The 21,232-nt window shown below is 40.7% G+C and overlaps 1 protein-coding gene across 4 annotated transcripts in view; it reads left to right on the forward strand.

Annotated features, from left to right (window-relative positions):
* The window catches only part of CDADC1 (cytidine and dCMP deaminase domain containing 1), a 58,665-nt gene that overhangs the window by 1,371 nt on the left and 36,062 nt on the right, over nt 1–21,232 (forward strand). For all 4 annotated transcript variants that reach the window (XM_066234184.1, XM_066234185.1, XM_066234183.1 and 1 more), the window contains one exon: nt 18,542–18,616. In XM_066234184.1, the coding sequence (XP_066090281.1) occupies nt 18,542–18,616 (75 nt within the window). The remainder of the gene's footprint in view (nt 1–18,541; nt 18,617–21,232) is intronic.

Raw genomic sequence — 21,232 nt, forward strand, 5'->3', positions numbered from 1 at the left:
CAGATGACAATGTAATCAATGAACAACTAAAGTGCCACAACTATGAGTTGATGCTTCTCATCTCTCTCCCTTCATGTCCGTCTGTCTGTCTCTCTCTAAAAACAAACAAATAAACAAAAACCCTTATGGTTTGCAACATATCTTTATGGTGTAGTGTAATATTTGTAACTCCTAGTTCTAACAGCTCTTCTTTCCAATCTAAAAATAGAACAGTTACCATCTCTGATTGTACCATGTTTAGCAGGTATTAAAGGTATTTATATGTTGATTTAGCCAATTAGATTATTATTTATACTACAGAATTTATCACTCACTTGTATTCTATTCACATTTGATTTAGCTAGCTTTCCCCCTCTCCCACCAAACTGTAAATTACTTAAGATAGAGACCGTGCCTTGTTTTACCTAGTATAACCTTTAGCATCTACTATTGTGATAGGTAATCTATGAATGCTGTTGTTGAGTAGTCTCTTTTTTTGGATCTCAAAAGAGATATATAGGTTAAGAATATATTGTAAGAATAATCATATGAGCCAGTGTATTAGAAGTATACCCAGCCTGCATCTTTTCTTTCTTCCACCCTTAGGGTGGCAGGGCGCTATGTTCTCATCATTTTCTTCCATGTGTGGAGTGGCATAGTTCTCACCATTTTGGTTTGCAGATTTGGAAGTTTATGTTGTCATTAATTTTTAGGGGGCCAGCGTCATTATGGAAAATAGTGTAGGTTAAGTTGAGCATTTAAGACATACGTATTTGAAAACAGAAGAAAAGGGGAAAATTTACCCTTGGCTTCTCAACATTCTAACAGCTTCACTTTTAACATTTTGGTGCTTTCCTTCAATCTTTTTTAAGCATAAGGGTTCTTTTCTTCTTATAGAATTGTAATTGCATTCTGCAAAAGCTTAAAGAAGTTTCCAACTTGCCAATAATTCTGCTAAACGGTTGCTTCAGATTTTCCACAGAAAGACTTTGTAAATCCTTAAATTCCTACAGTACTCTTAGAAGGTCATTCTTAACCATCCTCTTTTTCATTTTTGATGCCTTTACTATGGATGAAGTTGTGTTCTCGGCAGTGAGATACAAAAAGAAAAGACGTAGTCTTTACTTTCTAACGGGGACAAAAAGTAGGCGTTTAAACAATTAAGATATAATTAAATGGTAGAGTCAAGTACAAAATACAAAGAGACCAAAAACTGAGGGGCAGGCTCTAACTAAATGGAGAAGTGAGGGAAGGATTCACAGGCTAGGTTGCGTTTGCACTGAAACCTGAAAAATGAATAGATATTTACTGTTCGTACACACAGACCCTATGGAAAAACCCTGAGACTGAAATATACCTCTGCAAGTGAAAAGCAGGGAAAGACCAAAGACAGAAGCTGGCCACTCAGTCTGGTAATTAATAGAGTTTATTAAGAGAAACTTACATATGAGGTGTGTCTTGGGCAACTATAGTACAAAATGGATGTTCTCGCTACTTGGCAGGTACCAGAGAATTAGATAAAGGAGTGGGTAGTCATGCGTACAAGTACGTGAATGCTGCCAGGTACAAAAATTACTTTACATGCTTGACCAGGTCAGGACAAGAACCTGTTCCAGGAACCAGCACATAGCAGGAGGCAGGGGAGGGAGGGTTATCTATGTCAGAATGAATATGAGTTTATCATCAGGCACAGGCAGTCTCTAAGTGGGGGATTGCAGAAAGCCACTTCCATTCTGGCCCAGGTCCAGCTTGCAGGGCAGACAGCGGTCAGGTCACAGAGTACTCTGTCTTCTGTATTTGCTAGGCCAAGGGACTCCAAATGAGAAGGTTGGAGGAGTGAGAATTTGTGTTTCATATGTCAGAAGGTGACATTGGCTGGAGGTGTTACGGTCATTGGGGTTCTTGGGTTCCCCAAGCTAGAAATGGAAAGGAACCCCCAGAGAAATTTCTAGACAGATTTTATTAAGCCTATGCTTGAGGACAAGGGAGGCAGCACAGAGGAAAGTAAGTCCTCCGAACTGACCGGTGGCGGTGGCAGGGACTGACTCTGCCTGCTTTTATATGCTGGGGACAAAGCAGGCTTGTGCAAAAAGGTGGGCTTTTTTAAAAAGGCAGACTTTTGGAATTTTCCATTTTAGGGTTGGGTGACTTCCTTTTCCAGCTGTGTTCCTGGTAAATATGTCCATGCCTGCCCTGTGGGGATAAGGTTGCGTACTGCTCACTGTCGCCACTCTAGGAAACTTGTACAGTGGTCAAACCTTGATCAACTGCGCATGCAGTTCAGTAGTTTAAAGAAGCAGGAGGGAAATAAAATCAGCTACCTTTGCTTTTTTGAGTAGGGAGTGGAGTGGTGCTGACATCTTTCTGTTAGCTCATCATCAAGTTTTCTCTGACTACCTGATCTTACTTGGCTTCCTGGCCCCCCTGTCCACTCCATTCTTGACCCAAGCCCCTGTGCTGTCTCAGAGGGAAGATACTGAAGATGAGTTTGAAAACATTTAAGGAATCAGTTCATTAAAAAAAAAACAAAAAAAACCCCCGTGTTACTTGCAAGGGAGTTCAGATTTTATCCTACAAATATTGGGATTGATTTGAAGAATGTTAACAGGGATTTAGGGAATTTACTAGTTTTAAATTAAGATTTTAATTTTTAAAGTACTATTAGATTGACAGCAAAGTTGAGGATAAAGTACACAGATTTCCCATATACTCTCTGCACATGAGTAGCCTCTCCCATTATCCACATTCCCCCCAGAGTATTACATTTGTTACAGTTATTGAACCAACATTGACACATCATGATTGATTACTCAAACTCTGTGGTTTACTTTAAGGTTCACTTTTGGTGTTGTACATTCTATGGTTATGGACAAATGTATAATGACATGTATCCATCATTATGGTATCATGTACAGTATTTTCATGGGACTACAAATTCTCTGTGCTCCACTTACTCATTCTTCCCCAACCCCTACACCTTCCATAGTTTCGTCTTTCCTGGCACGTCATATAGTGAATCATACCCTGTGTATCCTTTTCAGCTCAATAATTTTTATTCTTTTATTTTTGTTTTTATTTTTTATTCAGTGAGAGGAGAAGAAGCAGAGAGACAGACTCCCGCATGCACCCCAACCAGAATCCACCCAGCAAGGCCACTAGGGGGCAATGCTGTGCCCATCTGGGGCATTGCTCCCTTGCTCAGCAAATGAGCCCTTCTTAGCATGTGAGGCAGAAGCTATGAAGCCATTCTCAGGACCTGGGGCCAACTTGCTCCAATCGAGCCTTGGCTGCAGGAGGGGAAGAGAGAGAGAGAGAAGGAGAGGGAAAGAGAGAGAAGTAAGAGGGGGAGAGGGGTGGAAAAGCAAATGAGTGCTTCTCCTGTGTGCCCTGACCGGGAATCGAAGCTGGGACATCCACACACTGGGCCCACACTTTACCACTGAGCCAATTGGCTGAGGCCTGCAAGAATTTTTAAAATGTGCAATACTGACCTCTTTTCCTTTAGATTTTCTAGTTAAAAAAAATGACAACAGGCCCTGGCCGGTTGGGTCAGTGGTAGAGCATCGGCCTGGCGTGCAGGAGTCCCGGATTCGATTCCCGGCCAGGGCACACAGGAGAGGCGCCCATCTGCTTCTCCACCCCTCCCCCTCTCCTTCCTCTCTGTCTCTCTCTTCCCCTCCCGCAGCCAGGGCTCCATTGGAGCAGGGTTTGCCTGAGCGCTGAGGATGGCTCTGTGGCCTCTGCCTCAGGTGCTAGGATGGCTCTGATTGCCGCAGAGCAACGCCCCAGATGGGCAGAGCGTTGCCCTTGGTGGATCCTGGTCGGGCGCATGCGGGAGTCTGTCTGACTGCCTCCCCGTTTCCAGCTTCGGAAAAGTACAAAAAAACAAAACAAAAAAAATGACAACAGCCAACACAATAAAAGCTGTCTGGTTTGAGTGAATCAAAATTATACCTATTTTTTTGTGTGTGTTGTTAAATTGGCAAAAAATACATTTTTTGGTGTGCCACAGATTTTAGTAATTAGTTTATGTGTGCCATGAGATGAAAAAGGTTGGAAATCACTGACTTAGCTTTATGTGTTTAAGGTTTCCTTATGTCTTTTCTTGGCTTAATAGCTCATTCTTTTTAGCATTGAATTAGATTCTAGTGTCTAGATGTACCGCAGTTCATTTATCCATTCACCTACTGAAGGACCTGTTGGTTACTTCCATAAAGTTATGGCAGTCATGAATGAAGCTGCTATGAACATCTGTGTGCAGATTTTATGTGGACATAAGTTTTCAAACTTTGGGGGTAAACACCGAGGAGCATGATTGATTGCTGGATTGTGTGCTAAAAGTATGGATAGTGTTGTAAGAAGTCACCAAACTGCCTTCCTACACAGCTGTCACACCATTTTGCATTCTCACTAGCGAAGAAGGGTTCCTGCTGCTCTGCATCCTCCCCAGCATTTGGTGTTGTCAGTGTTCTGGGTTTGGGCCATTCTACTAGGCATGTAGTAGTATCTTGTTGTTTTCATTTGCATTCCCCTGATGGCAAATGGTGTGGTGCATCCTTTCATTTGCCCTCTCTGTATCTTCTTTGGTGAGGTATTAAGGTCTTTGGCCCGTATTTTAGTCAGGTTGTTTGTTTCATTGTTGAGTTTCAAGAGTTCTCCATATATTTTGGGCGACAGTTTTTCATCAGATATGTCTTTTGCAAATATTTTTTTCCCAGTCTATGGCTTGTCTTCTCATTCTCTTGACATTATCTTTTGCAGTACAGTTTTTAATTTAATGAAGTCCATCTTATTATTGATTTCTTTCATGGTTCATGCCTTTGGTGTTGTATCCAGAAAGTCAAGGTCATATCCATGGTCATTCTTCTGTGCTATCTTTTTTTTTTTTCTTCACAGAGAGAGTCAGAGAGAGGGATAGACAGGGACAGACAGACAAGAACGGAGAGATGAGAAGCATCAATCATTAGTTTTTCATTGCGCGTTACGACACCTTAGTTGTTCATTGATTACTTTCTCATATGTGCCTTGACCCGGGGCCTTCAGCAGACTGAGTAACCCCTTGCTCAAGCCAGCGACCTTAGGTCCAAGCTGGTGAGCTTTGCTCAAACTAGATGAACCCGCTTTCAAGCTGGCAACCTCAGGGTTTTGAACCTGGGTCCTCTACATCCCAGTCCGATGCTCTATCCACTGCACCACTGCCTGGTCAGGCTGTGCCATCTTTTGAAGTTTTGTAGTTTTGCATTTTACATTTAGGTCTGTGATCCATTTTAAGTTAATTTTTTTGAAGGGTGTAAGGTATGTGTGTACACAAGGAATTTACTTTTTATGATAAAATGATATCTCTTGGAATAGTTTTCCTTTCTAATTCCTAATAATGTTATGAATGTTATGCAGTTTTATTCCCTATTTGTCAACCACTCTCCTGACGCCCACCCTGACTCTACATTTCATTAATGACTTTGAGAAAGCTCTATATTTTCTTCATGGTTTTGAAGTTCTTTGTTCATTTTATTTCTTGATAGCTTAGCATTTTGTTTAAGTAGAAGATTTTCAGGCTGTCAGGTGTTTTTGATTTCTTTTTATTTCTTTGCAGATATAATTTGTCTTTAAGAGACAGATTAGAAGCAAATGTTTAAAAATTTGAGACTTTAAAAAAATCCATGTAGGGCCCTGGCCGGTTTGCTCAGTGGTAGAGCATTGGCCTGGTGTGTGGATGTCCCAGATTCGATTCCCGGCCAGGGCACACAGGAGAAGCACCCATCTGTTTCTCCACCCTTCCCCCTCTCCTTTCTCTCTATCTCTCTCTTTCCCTCACACAGCCAAGGCTCCATGGGAGCAAAGTTGGCCCGGACACTGAGGATGGCTCTATGGCCTCAGCCTCAGGTGCTAGAATGGCTCCAATTGCAATGGAGCAACACCCTAGATGGGCAGAGCATTGCCCCCTAGTGAGCATGCTGGGTGGATCCTGGTCAGGCACATGTGGGAGTCTGTCTCTCTGCCTCCCTGCTTCTTTCTTCAGAAAAAAAAAAAAATGTAAAAAGCCAGGTGTGTTAGTGTAAAGAAGCTAAAAACTTTACTCTGCCCTTTCATGTTCTTTCAGCTGGTCTAATTATCAAATAGAAATGAGACATGTTAACAAAAGAAGATAATCAAATTTAATTACATACACACATCCATGAGAGTTTCAGAGACAGAAAGGGAAAATGAGGTATATATGATATTCTCAGCTAAGGATGCCTTAAGGCCCCGTGGGGCTTCAGAGGGGAGGAAGGTCATTGCAGGATGGTAAGAGCAAATGTTCAGTAGTTAGAAATTTGCCCTGCCCTATAGAATGGTCATAAGAGTATTTCTGGTGATAATTTCTGTTATGGGCAAGGCCCCTATTTTAAATTCTTTAAGGATGAGGTAAAAGTTTCTCATGAGCCTGCAGGCTCTTGATTGCCTTCAGCCAAAATAATTCACATGCCAAAGTAGCACATCTTGAGGAGGCCTGTTCTAAACTCCTTCATTAAAGATTGAATACTAACTTTGAAGAAATTTTTTTTTTAAGTGAGAGGCAGGGAGGCAGAGAGACAGAGGCCTTTGCTCCATTGCTTGTCAACCAAACTGTTTTTTAGCACCTGAGGCAGAGGCCATGGAGCCATCTTCAGCACCCAGGGCCAACTTACCTGAACCATTTGAGCTGTGGCTGGGGGAGGAGAAGAGAGAGAGAGAGAAGAGGAAGGGGGAAGCAAATGGTTGCTTCTCTTGTGTGTTCTGACTGGGAATCAAACCTGGAACTTCCCACACCAGGCCAGTGCTCTACCATTGAGCCAACTAGGGCCTGAAGAAAACTTTTTTTTTTTTTCCCCTTTGGTTTGACCAGTTTCCTCTTTTTTTTTTTTTTTTTTTTTTTTTTTTTTTAATAAATTTTTATTAATGGTAATGGGATGACATTAATAAATCAGGGTACATATATTCAAAGAAAACATGTCTAGGTTATTTTGTCATCAAATTATGTTGCAAACCCCTCGCCCAAAGTCAGATTGTCCTCCGTCACCCTCTATCTAGTTCTCTGTGCCCCTCCCCCTCCCCCTAACTCTCTCCCTCCCTCCCTCCCATGTCCTCCCTCCCCCCCCACCCTTGGTAACCACCACACTCTTGTCCATGTCTCTTAGTCTCATTTTTATGTTCCACCAATGTATGGAATCATGTAGTTCTTGTTTTTTTCTGATTTACTTATTTCACTCCTTATAATGTTATCAAGATCCCACCATTTTGCTGTAAATGATCTGATGTCATCATTTCTTATGGCTGAGTAGTATTCCATAGTGTATATGTGCCACATCTTCTTTATCCAGTCTTCTATTGAAGGGCTTTTTGGTTGTTTCCATGTCTTGGCCACTGTGAACAGTGCTGCAATGAACATGGGGCTACATGTGTCTTCACGTATCAATGTTTCTGAGGTTTTGGGGTATATACCCAGTAGAGGGATTGCTGGGTCATAAGGTAGTTCTATTTGCAGTTTTTTGAGGAACCACCATACTTTCCTCCATAATGGTTGTACTACTTTACAGTCCCACCAACAGTGAATGAGGGTTCCTTTTTCTCCACAGCCTCTCCAACATTTGCTATTACCCGTCTTGTTGATAATAGCTAATCTAACAGGGGTGAGGTGGTATCTCATTGTAGTTTTGATTTGCATTTCTCTAATAACTAATGAAGCTGAGCATCTTTTCATATATCTGTTGGCCATTTGTATCTCTTCCTGGGAGAAGTGTCTGTTCATGTCCTCTTCCCATTTTTTTATTGGATTGCTTGTTTGATTGTTGTTGAGTTTTATGAGTTCTTTGTAAATTTTGGATATTAGGCCCTTATCTGAGCTGTCGTTTGAAAATATCAGTTCCCATATAGTTGGCTGTCTGTTTATTTTGATATCAGTTTCTCTTGCTGAGCAAAAACTTTTAATTCTGATGTAGTCCCATTCATTTATCTTTGCCTTCACTTCTCAAGTTCATAAAATGTTCTTTAAAACCCAGGTCCATGATTTTAGTACCTATGTCTTCTTCTATGTACTTTATTGTTTCAGGTCTTATATTTAGGTCTTTGATCCATTTTGAATTAATTTTAGTACACGGGGACAGGCTGTAGTCGAGTTTCATTCTTTTGCATGTGGCTTTCCAGTTTTCCCAACACCATTTGTTGAAGAGGCTTTCTTTTCTCCATTGTGTGTTGTTGGCCCCTTTATCAAAGATTATTTGACCATATATATGTGGTTTTATTTCTGGGCTTTCTATTCTGTTCCATTGGTCTGAGTGTCTATTTTTCTGCCAATACCATGCTGTTTTGATTATCGTGGCCCTATAATATAGTTTAAAGTCAGGTATTGTAATGCCCCCAGCTTCATTCTTTTTCCTTAGGATTGTTTTGGCTATTCGGGGTTTTTTATAGTTCCATATAAATCTGATGATTTTTTGTTCCATTTCTTTAAAAAATCTCATAGGGATTTTGATGGGAATTGCATTAAATTTGTATATTGCTTTGGGTAATATGGCCATTTTGATTATATTTATTCTTCCTATCCAAGAACAAGGAATATTTTTCCATCTCATTGTATCTTTTTCGATTTCCCTTAACAATGCTTTGTAATTTTCATTATATAGGTCCTTTACGTTCTTTGTTATGTTTATTCCTAGGTATTTTATTTTTTTTGTTGCAATCGTGAAGGGGATTATTTTTTTGAGTTCGTTTTCTAATATTTCATTGTTGGCATATAGAAAGGCTATGGACTTTTGTATGTTAATTTTGTATCCTGCGACCTTACTGTATTGGTTTATTGTTTCTAATAATCTTTTTGTGGAGTCCTTCGGGTTTTCGATGTATAGGATCATATCATCAGCAAAAAGTGATAGCTTTACTTCTTCTTTTCCGATATGGATGCCTTTTATTTCTTTGTCTTGTCTGATTGCTCTAGCCAGAACTTCTAGCACCACGTTGAATAAGAGTGGAGAGAGTGGACAACCCTGTCTTGTTCCTGATTTAAGGTAGAAAGTCCTCAGTTTTATGCCGTTTAATAGGATGTTGGCTGATGGTTTATCATATATGGCCTTTATCATGTTGAGATATTTTCCTTCTATACCCATTTTGTTGAGAGTCTTAAACATAAAATTGTGTTGTATTTTATCAAAAGCCTTTTCTGCATCTATTGATAAGATCATGTGGTTTTTGTTCTTTGTTTTGTTGATATGGTGTATTACGTTAACCGTTTTGCGTATGTTGAACCATCCTTGAGATTCTGGGATGAATCCCACTTGATCATGATGTATTATTTTTTTTAATATGTTGTTGTATTCGGTTTGCCAGTATTTTGTTTAGTGTTTTAGCATCTGTATTCATTAGAGATATTGGTCTGTAGTTTTCTTTCTTTGTGCCATCCTTGCCAGGTTTTGGTATGAGGGTTATGTTGGCCTCATAAAATGTGTTTGGAAGTATTGCTTCTTCTTCAATTTTTTGGAAGACTTTGAGTAGAATAGGAACCAAGTCTTCTTTGAATGTTTGATAGAATTCACTAGTATAACCGTCTGGGCCTGGACTTTTATTTTTGGGGAGATTTTTAATAGTTTTTTCTATTTCCTCCCTGCTGATTGGTCTGTTTAGGCTTTCTGCTTCTTCATGACTCAGTCTAGGAAGGTTGTATTGTTCTAGGAATTTATCCATTTCTTCTAGGTTGTTGTATTTGGTGGCATATAATTTTTCATAGTATTCTACAATAATTCTTTGTATTTCTATGATGTCTGTGGTGATCTCTCCTCTTTCATTTTGGATTTTATTTATTTGAGTCCTGTGTCTTTTTTCCTTGGTGAGTCTTGCCAAGGGTTTGTCAATTTTGTTGATCTTTTCAAAGAACCAGCTCCTTGTTTTATTGATTTTTTCTATAGTTTTTCTGTTCTCTATTTCATTTATTTCTGCTCTGATTTTTATTATCTCCTTTCTTCGGCTGGTTTTGGGTTGTCTTTGTTCTTCTTTTTCTAGTTCCTTAAGGTGTGAAGTTAAGTGGTTTACTTCGGCTCTCTCTTGTTTGTTCATATAGGCCTGAAGTGATATGAACTTTCCTCTTATTACTGCTTTTGCTGCATCCCAGAGATTCTGATATGTCGTATTTTCATTTTCATTTGTCTGTATATATCTTTTGATTTCTGCACTTATTTCTTCTTTGACCCATTCATTTTTTAGAAGTATGTTGTTTAGTTTCCACATTTTTGTGGGTTTTTCCCCCTCTTTTTTGCAGTTGAATTCTAGTTTCAAGGCTTTATGATCAGAAAATATGCTTGGTACAATTTCAATTTTTCTAAATTTGCTGATATTGTCTTTGTGGCCCAACATATGGTCAATTCTTGAGAATGTTCCATGTACACTAGAGAAAAATGTATACTCTGTCGCTTTGGGATGAAGTGTCCTGTAGATGTCTATCATATCCAGGTGTTCTAGTATTTCGTTTAAGGCCACTATATCTTTATTGATTCTCTGTTTGGATGACCGATCTAGAGCCGTCAGCGGTGTATTGAGGTCTCCAAGTATGATTGTATTTTTGTTAGTTTTTGTTTTAAGGTCAATAAGTAGCTGTCTTATATATTTTGGTGCTCCTTGGTTTGGTGCATATATATTAAGGATTGTTATGTCTTCTTGATTCAACTTCCCCTTAATCATTATGAAATGACCATTTTTGTCTCTGAGTACTTTTTCTGTCTTGTAGTCAGCGTTATTAGATATGAGTATTGCTACACCTGCTTTTTTTTGGGTGTTGTTTGCTTGGAGTATTGTTTTCCAGCCTTTCACTTTGAATTTGTTTTTATCCTTGTTGCTTAGATGTGTTTCTTGTAGGCAGCATATAGTTGGATTTTCTTTTTTAATCCATTCTGCTACTCTGTGTCTTTTTATTGGTAAGTTTAATCCATTTACATTTAGTGTAATTATTGACACTTGTGGGTTCCCTACTGCCATTTTATAAATTGCTTTCTGTTAGTTTTGTATCTAGTTTGATTCTTCTCTTTTGTTTTTCTATCATTTGTTTTTGTTTGTTTGTGTTCCATACTTCTTTCCTCTGTTGCTACCTTTTTTAAGTCAAGTGTTTTTGTGGTGGTTTTTTTAAGGGTGGTTACCATTAAGTAATGAAAAGGGTACCTACCATATTCATTGTAGTACCCTATCTTATAAGTATTTCTGCACTTCATCATCCTTTGCTACTGTTAATCTCCATCCTCTCCCCCCTTTTTTTCCTTTGTTGTCACAGTTTAAGTTTGGTTTTATTGTGTTCTTGGTGGAGCTGTTACTTGTGGTGTTGTTTTCTTTTGTTCTTTGAATCTGGTTGGAAAACCCCCCTTAGTATTTCCTGGAGTGGGGGCTTTCTGTTGATAAATTCTCTCATCTTTTCTGTATTTGTGAATGTTTTTATATCTCCTTCATACTTGAAGGATAGCTTTGATGGGTATAGTATTCTTGGCTGAAAGTTCCTCTCTTTCAGGGCTTTAAATATTGGGGTCCACTCTCTTCTAGCTTGTAGAGTTTCTGCTGAGAAATCTGATGATAATCTAATAGGCCTTCCTTTATATGTTGTACTCTTCTTTTCCCTGGCTGCCTTGAGAATTTTTTCTTTGTCATTGGTTTGTGTCATCTTTATTATGATGTGCCTTGGAGTGGGTTTGTTGGGGTTAAGAAAACTTGGTGTTCTGTTTGCTTCTTGAATTTGAGGCTTTAGTTCCTTCCACAGGCTTGGGAAGTTCTCGTCTATTATTTGTTTGAGTATATTCTCCATTCCATTTTCTTTCTCTTCTCCCTCTGATATACCTATTATTCTTATGTTATTCTTTCTGATGGAGTCAGACAATTCCTGTAGGGCTTTCTCATTTTTTATTATTCTTGAGTCTCTTTCTTCTTCTCTCTGTTGTGACTCAAGTTGTTTGTCTTCTATTTCACTAATCCTATCTTCAATCTGGGCTGTTCTGTTAGCTAAGCTTGTTACCTCGTTTTTCAGCTCGTGAATTGAGTTTTTCATTTCTGTTTGATTTGTTTTTATAGTTTCAATTTCCTTGGTAATATATTCTTTGTGTTCATTGAGTTGTTTTCTGATCTCCCTATATTGCCTTTCTGTGTTTTCTTGTATATCTCTGAGTATTTTTAAGATTTCTAGTTTAAATTCTCTGTCATTTAGCTCCAAGGCTTCCAATATGTTAAGTCTTTTCTCCATAGATTTTTCCACATCTATTTGTGTTACCTCTCTTTCTTTTGTATCCATAATATTCGATTTCCTCTTTCTTATCGGCATCTGAGGGTGGTCTTATTGATAGCACTAATTAGAATTAATAAAGAGTAAAAAGAAAAAAAAAAAAGAAAAAAAAAAGGGTAAAACACCCCACAAAAAAAAACAGTAATAATTTATTATTTCCCCCTTTTTTCTCTCTTCTCTTTTCCTCCTCTCCCCTCCTCAGGGAAATATCGTGCCTATAATGGAGGGCCTGATTTGGGGTGAAGAGTTCAAGGGGCAAAAAAAGGGAGTAGGGACCTACTAAATGCAAAAAAAAAAAAAAAAAAAGGAAGAAAATCTTAGACAAGCATAAGATGATTTGCTTGTAAGTGATGGTCAACTAAGAGATATAATGAGAGGGATAAGAGGGAATCAGAAAAAAGGACCAAAAAAGAATAATAAAGAAGAAAAAATAAAAATAATAAGTAAAAATCTGTTGTATTAAGTGGAGCGAAGACTAAATACAATGGAGACCTTGGGTTGGGAGGACCCAAAATGCCACAAAAATAAACAAACAAGAGAAAAAAAAATAAAAACAAAAGCAAAAAAGAGAAATAAAACCAAAAAAAAAGCCTTGAGTCCCAAATTAACTAATTTGTTCGTGATTGAGGATTATATGGGAGGAAAGTAAAATGAGAAAAGAAAAAACGAATAGAAAGGAAAAAATAAGAAAAAGAGAAAAACGAAGGAAGAAATAAAATAGGAGGAGAAAAAAACAAAATAAAGCAAGACAAAAAAACAAAAACAAAAGAGGAGAGAGTGAGAGTTAAGTGTTTTGGAGTATAACCTTAAAGGAGGGTGAGGATGAAGAAGAAAAATAAAATGCAACACTCATGGGTAGTGTAGTTCAAGAAAGGGGAAGCATAAGATGGGCAGAGAATAGAAGGACCGAGGTGGAGGAAATAAAGGCAAAAAGATAGAAGAAACAAGCAACAACAACAACAACAAAAAAAAAATTAGTGGATCAAGTTGTAAAGTCTGTGGGTTTTTCTTGATTTTGAGAGGTTAACTTCTTCCTTTTTCTTTTCTCTCCCTCTTCCTAGTCGGTGACTCTGTACCCCAGGCTCTGCCCCTGTGTCACTCTTAGGTAGGGATTTGCAGTTGATGGGATTCTATGGCAATGTCATATAATTGGCTTTAGTCTTGCTGGAAGTAAAGGCTTGTTGGCGTTTGCAGGGTCCAACGATGAGAGAGTTTGCTTTCCTGGATTCTCTCTCCTAGTCCCCCCTTTCTGAATTAGCAGCCTGGTGATCCAGCTATAAGGCTGCAACTGCTTCTGCCTGGGGAGTAAGAGGCTCAAAGAGCTGGGAAATCCCCACTCTATCCCCACTCAGTGCAAGGCTTTGGGAAAGGCTCTGAGAGTCAGGGCCTCCAGTGTAATCAGGCGGGGGTGGGAGTCAATTGTTGTCAAGGTGACTGTTCAGCGCCTATCATTTAGTTGGACCTCTCAACCCAGGCTTTCCACACTTTGTAGCCTGTTTTTGCAGGGAAGAAGAGGCATTAGTCTCTGCTTACGACTAGTGTAGTATAGACCTTATTATCTGCCAAGTCCTTCTTGTTAGCGTTTATCCCTGAATATGGAGGCTCTATCAATCAGAAGTTGCCCCCGCCCCTTTAGCGAGAGGCACTAAAAAATATCACGCCTCTTGTCTTGGATCGCTGAACTGAGAGAGATCTTATCAATTAGAACCGAGGGTGCGCAGATTTTATGGGTTAAGCTAATTTCAGTGATTGGGTCGCAGCTGTGTTTCCGAAGGTATTTTAGGCTGCCTGCGCGCACCCCTCCCCCAACGCTTGATTGTTAGCTTGAATGGCTGGGTGAGGTGCCCCGCCCACGGAGAGAATCTCCCAATCCTCTCCCGATCGCCCCGCCGCTGGCGGCTGGACCGCACCAGGCGCAGGATAATGGAGCCCCCTGGGTGTGCGGGCCAGTAGGGCGCCTTGGGCGCGTGGAATGCCCAAGGCACGCGCGCGAATGGCGCGCTCCGGGCACCGGTGGCCGGCGACCCCCACTCGCAGTGTGCGGGCCGCTGGGAACGTCAGCAGTGCTCAACCGGACCGGGCGCGCGCGCGGCGGCCGCTCGCGGTGGCGGTTCGCGGGGGTTCGCGGCAGCTCGCAGGTTCGCGGCAGCTGGCGGGCTCGCGGCGGCTCGCGGTTCCCAAGTATATGGGCTGACTCACCGCGGGCGCACTCCCTGGCGGCTTGAATGAGCGTCCCTGCGGTAGCTTCCTCCACACCCTCGTCTCTCAGATTCAAGTGATAACAGTCCTTTTGCTTTCAGTTTGTTTGGAACTCCGGAATGCTCCGAGGATAAATTTTTCTGTTTCTAGTTGATAAATTTGTTGTGATTTAGGGGAGAGCTGTCGGACGCGCTTCTCACGGCGCCATTTCCGTGACGTCACTCGAAGAAAACTTTTTAATATCAAGATTTTATCTCATTTTAATTTTTTAATATATATAAATATACTGTATGTATATATATATATATTATTGTTTTTTGTTTGTTTTGTGTTTTTCGGAAGTGAGAAGCAGGGTTGGGGGGAGGCAGACAGACTCCCGCATGCGCCCGACCAGGATCCACCCGGCATGCCCACCAGGGGGCAATGCTCAGCCCCTTTGGTTCATTGCCCTGCTGCAATTGGAGCCATTCTAGCACCTGATACAGAGGCCATGGAGCCGTCCTCAGCACCTGGGCCAACTTTGCTCCAATGGAGCCTTGGCTGCGGGAGGGGAAGAGAGAGAAAAAGGAGAGGGGGAATGGTGGAGAAGCAGATGGCACCTCTCCTGTGTGCCCTGGCCAGGAATTGAACCTGGGACATTCACACGCCAGGCCGATGCTCTACTACTGAGCCAACCGGCCAGGGTATATATTGTTTTAATGATTATATAATAGTTCTTTATATCAATACACTATTTCATTTAAATTGTAATTCTTATAAGCCTTAGTGTGTTATTAACTAACAATTACTTCTCCTTTTTCTTTTTTTTTTTTAAGTGAGCGGAGAGGAGATAGTTAGACTCCCAACATGCACCCTGACCAGGATGCACCCCGACCAGGATCCACCCAGCAACCCCCATCTAAAGCCAATACTTGAATCACCTGAGCTATTTTTAGCACCTAAGGCTGATGCTGGGACCAACCGAGCAATCCTCAATGCCCAGGGCTGACACTCAAACCAATCAAGCCACTGGCTGTGAGAGGGGAAAAGAGAGAGAAGGGGGAAAGAAGCAGATGGTTGCTTCTCTTGTGTGCCCTGACTAGCAGTCGAACCCAGGACATCCATAAGCTGGGCCAATGCTCTATCCACTGAGCAAACTGGCCAGGGCCTAACAACTACTTCTAAATACAGTATTCTCACTTATCTATGGTTTTGCTTTCTGCAGTTTTAATTACCTGCGGTCAACTAAAGTTCAAAAATATTAAATGGAAAATGCCAGAAAGAAACAATTTCTCTATTTTAAATTGTATGCTGTTTTGAGTAGTGTGATAAAATCTCATGCCATCCTGCTACATCCTGCCGGGGATGTGAATCCAAGCTGCGTATGTTACCTGCCTGTTAGTCTCTTAGTAGCCATCTCAGTTATCAGATGGACTGTCATGGTATCATAGAGTTTGTATTCATGTAACTCTTATTTAATGATGCCATATTCACATAATTTTTATTAGTAGTATATTGTTATAATTGTTCTCTTTTATTAGTTATTGTTAATCTCTTATTGTATCTAATTTAGAAATGAAATTTATCATAGTAGATATAGAGTTCAGGACTATCTGTGGGTTCAGGCATCCACTGGGGGTCTTAGGATGTATCCCCTGTGGATAAAAAGGGGACTACAGTATAACTGATATCTCACCTTTTCTGTGTTGTCAAATATATACACTGCTTGACTGCTCCTTGGGGATTTTTCAGCAAGGTATAGATCAAGTATAAAAATTAATAATGTTGGCCCTGGTTGGTTGGCTCAGTGGTAGAGCGTCGGCCCGGTGTGTAGAATTCCCAGGTTCAATTCCCGGCCAGGACACACAAGAGAAGCGCCCATCTGCTTCTCCACCCCTCCTCCTCTCCTTCCTCTCTGTCTCTCTCTTCCCCTCCCGCAGCCGAGGCTCCATTGGAGCAAAGATGGCCCGGGCGCTGGGGATGGCTCCTTGGCCTCTGCCCCAGGCTCTGGTCGTGGCAGAGCATCGCCCCCTGGTGGGCGTGCCGGGTGGATCCCGGTCGGGCGCATGCGGGAGTCTGTCTGACTCTCCCGGTTTCTAGTTTCAGAAAAATACAAAAAAACAAACAAACAAAAAACAATTAATAATGTTTAAGAATCCAGTTCAACACTAGATAAATGAGTGGGAGACAAAGTATTGTCTATGAGACTTCTGGGGGAAAGTTTCAGAATAGAAATCAAGCAGTGTTGAAAATAGCTGTCATTTAAAAATAATTATGTCTCCTATTGGTTCATAGTTTTTCATTTTAGTTAAGTTAAAGAGTTACTTTAAATCTTTACCTGACTCAGAGAGTTACCTATTTCTTTAGTACAAGAATTAGGATAATTGCATTGTTCTCTCATTTTTTTCTCTACATAGCACATATTGTCCTGCTCTCCCAACTCTTCCATTTTGTCCTCTGTCACCTCCTTTTAAAGTATTAAAGGTCTTACTGTACTTTTCCAGAACATAAGCAGTGTAGCATAATGTTTCAGACAGTGGATTTGGGGCTCAGATCCTGGCTTACCCATTTATGAGCTGTGTGGCCATGGTTGAATTTAATCTCCCTCAGTCACAATTTTCTCATCTGTAAAATGGGAACAGTAGTAGATACTTTGTAAAGTTGTGGGGATTAAATGAGATGGCTCAGGGCTTGGTACATGGTAAACACTCAGTAAATGTTAGGTACTGTTACTATCACTCATGTGATCATCATCACCACTACTACCATCCACACCCCTCCCTTTCACTACCGATGTCATCGCTTCCACTTTCTCTTCTGTTGGAACAGTAACTTTATTGCCAGGACATGGCTTGGCTTGTGACCTTCTTACATGTCACTCCTTTTCTAGCATCTAACATTTGTTTCATAAGACTAAGATGCTAGCGTTCACCAAGTTTGTCGTTCCAACTTTCAAACTCTCCAATTTATTATACTGCCCCCCCCCCCACTTTGGGGCTCACAGAATTCTGTCTTAATCACCCTGTCCTAATCATCTACTCACTTCATAGTCACTTATCTGTGTTCATAAATCATAAGTTCTAAAGGGGCTACATCCTGAGCAGCAAGGTCCATGGCTGGCACATAGCCAGGATTCGATGAATACTTGTTGAATTAATACATAAAGGAGTTTAGTCCCTGGCAGAAAACTTTCTACTTCAAGTTTTACTTTTAGAGGAGACTTATGGAATCTCTGTATTAGTGTCCTGTTGTTGCTGTAACAAATTATCATAAAGTTGGTGGCTTAAAATAATACATATTTATTACTTTAAAGTTATGGAGGTCAGGAGTCCAAAATGAAACTCACTGGGCTTAAACCAAAATGTTGGCAGGCTGCATTCCTTCTGGAAGTCCTGAGAGAGTCTATTTCCTTGTCTTCTCCAGCTTCTAGAGGCTGCCTCTGCCGATATGCCTTGGATCACAGGCCCCTTCCTCTACCTTCAAAGCCAGCAATGGCAAGGCCAAGTCTTATATTGCATCATTCTGACCCTGATTCTCCTGCCTGTCTTCCTCTTATAGGGACCCCTATAATAACATTGGGCCCTCCCACATAACAGCAGTCTAATCTCCTATCTCAAGGTCACATGATTAGCAGCCTTCATTCTGTCTGCAACCTTGCCATGGTAACATAACATAGCCACAGGCTCCAGGCATTGGGACAGGAAGGTCTTTGGGAGACCATTTTTCTGCCTACCACAATTCATATCTAATGCTTTTGTTACATAATTTCTCCCCAAATCCATTTAATTTACCACTAATCCTCATTAGTTCTTCTTCGCCATAGCTATACTCTGGACTTCTTCATTGCTTAAAACTGCCCTAACTCTGAAATCTTAAACTACAGAATTTTATTTTCTGACCACAATTTCCAGTCCTTTGGAAAAGTATGCAGGGGCCAGAATAAAAAGACCTTGTTCATTAGAAGAAGTAGCCTGAACAAAGCAGGAAGGCACTGCAGAGTTTCAAGAAAAAAAAAAAAAGAATAGTCCAAAGCCAGAGAAACCTACCTTTAAATAGGATATGCTGAATTAATCATTCATCTTATATACTAATCTTTTCTCCCCTTAATTTGCTTTTAATTAGGAAAAGGAAGAAGGAAAGCATAAACCCTTAGGAGATAATGAAGACATGGCCAGAGTATCTACAGACAAAAAACAGGTGAACTTTTGTGATCTTTTTTAAAAGATGTATCTGTTCATAATAAAGCAAAAGGAATGATATAAAGTAGAATAAAATTCCCTCTTATATTCAAGCTCCCTATTCCCATTTCCAAAGGAGTTTCTTGTATACTCTTCTAAAAATTTTCTGTACATTTACAGTACTATTTACATGTCTCTCGTAAAAATCAACAGCAACAACAAAAAAACAACACAGATTATTCTATAATATGTGTTTAAATCTTCCTTTAAAATTTTGTTTTTTTTCTTTAATTCATGACACATTCCCATTTGTTAACTTATGGTGAGAAACTTCCATGGTTCTTGCTGATTTAAAAAATTCAAGGCCCGCCTGACCTGTGGTGGTGTAGTGGATAAAGCGTTGACCTGGAGTGCTTAGTTTGCTGGTTTGAAACCCCAGGCTTGCCTGGTCAAGGCACATACAAGAAACAACTACTACGAGTTATGTTTCCAGGTGCTCTCCCTGCTTTTCTCTTTATATATATATATAGTCAATAAATATAATCTTGCCCTGGCTGGTTGGCCCAGTGGTAGAACATCAGTTCCTGGTCAGGGCACACAGGTAAGGCGTCCATCTGCTTCTCCACCCCTCCCCCTCTTGCTTCTCTCTCTCTCTCTCCCTCTCCCCCTCTCTCCCTCCCCCCCTCTCTCCCTCCCTTTTTCTCCCTCTCCCCCTCTCTCCCCCCTTCTTCTTCTCTTCCTCCTTTTCCCTCCCTCTTCCTCCTTCTCTTCCTCCCTCCCTCCTCTCTCTTTTTTTTCTCTCTCTCTTCCCTTCCTGTAGCCATGGCTCAATTGAAACAAGTTGGCTCTGGGCACTGAGGATGGTTCCATGGTCTCTACCTCAGGTGCTAAGAAAAGCTCAGTTGCTGAGCAACACAGCAACACCCCAGAATGGCAGAGCATCGCCCCCTAGTGAGCTTGCTGGGTGGATCCCAATTGGGGCTCATGTGGGAGCCTGTCTCTACCTCCCCTCCTCTCACTGAATAAAAAAAAATTTTTTTAAATAAATAAATAAAATCTTTTAAAAAAATGAATTCAAGGCCCTAACTTTTTTATCTAGGACAGGGGTAGTCAACCTTTTTATACCTACCGCCCACTTTTGTATCTCTGTTAGAAGTAAAATTTTCTAACCGGCCACCGGTTCCACAGTAATCATGATTTATAAAGTAAGGAAGTAACTTTACTTTATAAATTTTATAAAGCAGAATTACAGCAAGTTAAAGCATATAATAATAATTATTTACCAAGTACTTTATGTCTCAGATTTTCGCTGTTTGGCAGAATAAATCTTTATAAAACAACTTACTATAGTTAAATCTATCTTTTTATTTACACTTCGGTTGTTCCGCTACCACCCACCGTGAAAGCTGGAACGCCCTCTAGTGGATGGTAGGGACCAGGTTGACTACCACTGCTCTAGGACATTTCTCAGAGTTGTGATTGAAACAAGTAACCTTGAGGGTTGAGGTAATGTCTCTCTATGGGACTAAGTATGTGTTTGCTTATCGTTCGGGATAAAACAACAGAATCCCCAAGTTCAGTGTATCTCTCCTATAACATAACCTACTTTGTGTCCAGGAAGCCATCTGTGTCTCTCTGCATGACCCATGTGGGATTTGTGGGCAGGGAAATCATCACAAACATGATGTTCATGCTGCCTGCTGAGCTGTGAATGATACAGTCTTTCTTTTGTGACCTAGGAGTTTCATGTCTTCTTCCAACATCCATGACAGAGTGACAGGCTAACTTACTGGCTTGTAGGTTGAGTAAAATCAAAGCTCAACCCTGACAAGATGAACCTTGTTCTTTTTAACATTGCATAGTATTTCCTGGTTATTTAATCTTTTGTGTTTTCCAATGTGATCCTGATTCACTGGGTGTGGAGTGTTTTTTTGTTTGTTTGTTTGTTGTTGTTGTTTTGGTATTTTCCTGAAGTGTAGCGGGGAGGCAGAGAGACAGACTCCCACATGTGCCTGACCGGGAGCCACCTGGCATGCCCACTAGGGGGCGATGCTCTGCCCATCTGGGGTGTTGCTCCATTGCAACTGGAGCCATTCTAGCACCTGAGGCGGAGACTATGCAGCCATCCTTAGCATCTGGGCCAACTTTGTTCCAATGGAGCCTTGGTTGCAGGAGGGGAAGAGAAAGATAGAGAGAAAGGAGAAGGGGAAGGGGGGAGAAGCAGATGGGTGCTCTCCTGTATTTCCTGGCTGGGAATCGAACCCGGGATTTCCACACACTGGACCAATGCTCGACCACTGAGCCAACCAGCCAGGGGCATTTTAAAAACTTACTTTGATGATTCTGGTGTACATTCCTGGAGATTTTTCTAAAATGCCCAACAAGAATATAGAAATAATTTGTCTCTGAATATTTTAGATGTTTTTAATTATAGGAAAAGCAAAGATAAAGAAGTAGTGACTCACCGTTTGAGTAAATACACTAGTCCATGGACAAAGCAGACTGCCCTCTTTTGCCCATATGTTATCGTAAAACTCTGTGGCTAGGGTTAGGTAGACGGCTTGCCAAGGTGTTAGTGAAGTGAAGTAAAATCAGGATCCAGAATGCTGATTCACTCAAAAGACTCAGTCTTCTG

This window comes from Saccopteryx bilineata, chromosome 6 (genome assembly GCF_036850765.1).
Source record: "Saccopteryx bilineata isolate mSacBil1 chromosome 6, mSacBil1_pri_phased_curated, whole genome shotgun sequence".
In the NCBI taxonomy this organism is placed as follows: Eukaryota; Metazoa; Chordata; class Mammalia; order Chiroptera; family Emballonuridae; genus Saccopteryx; species Saccopteryx bilineata.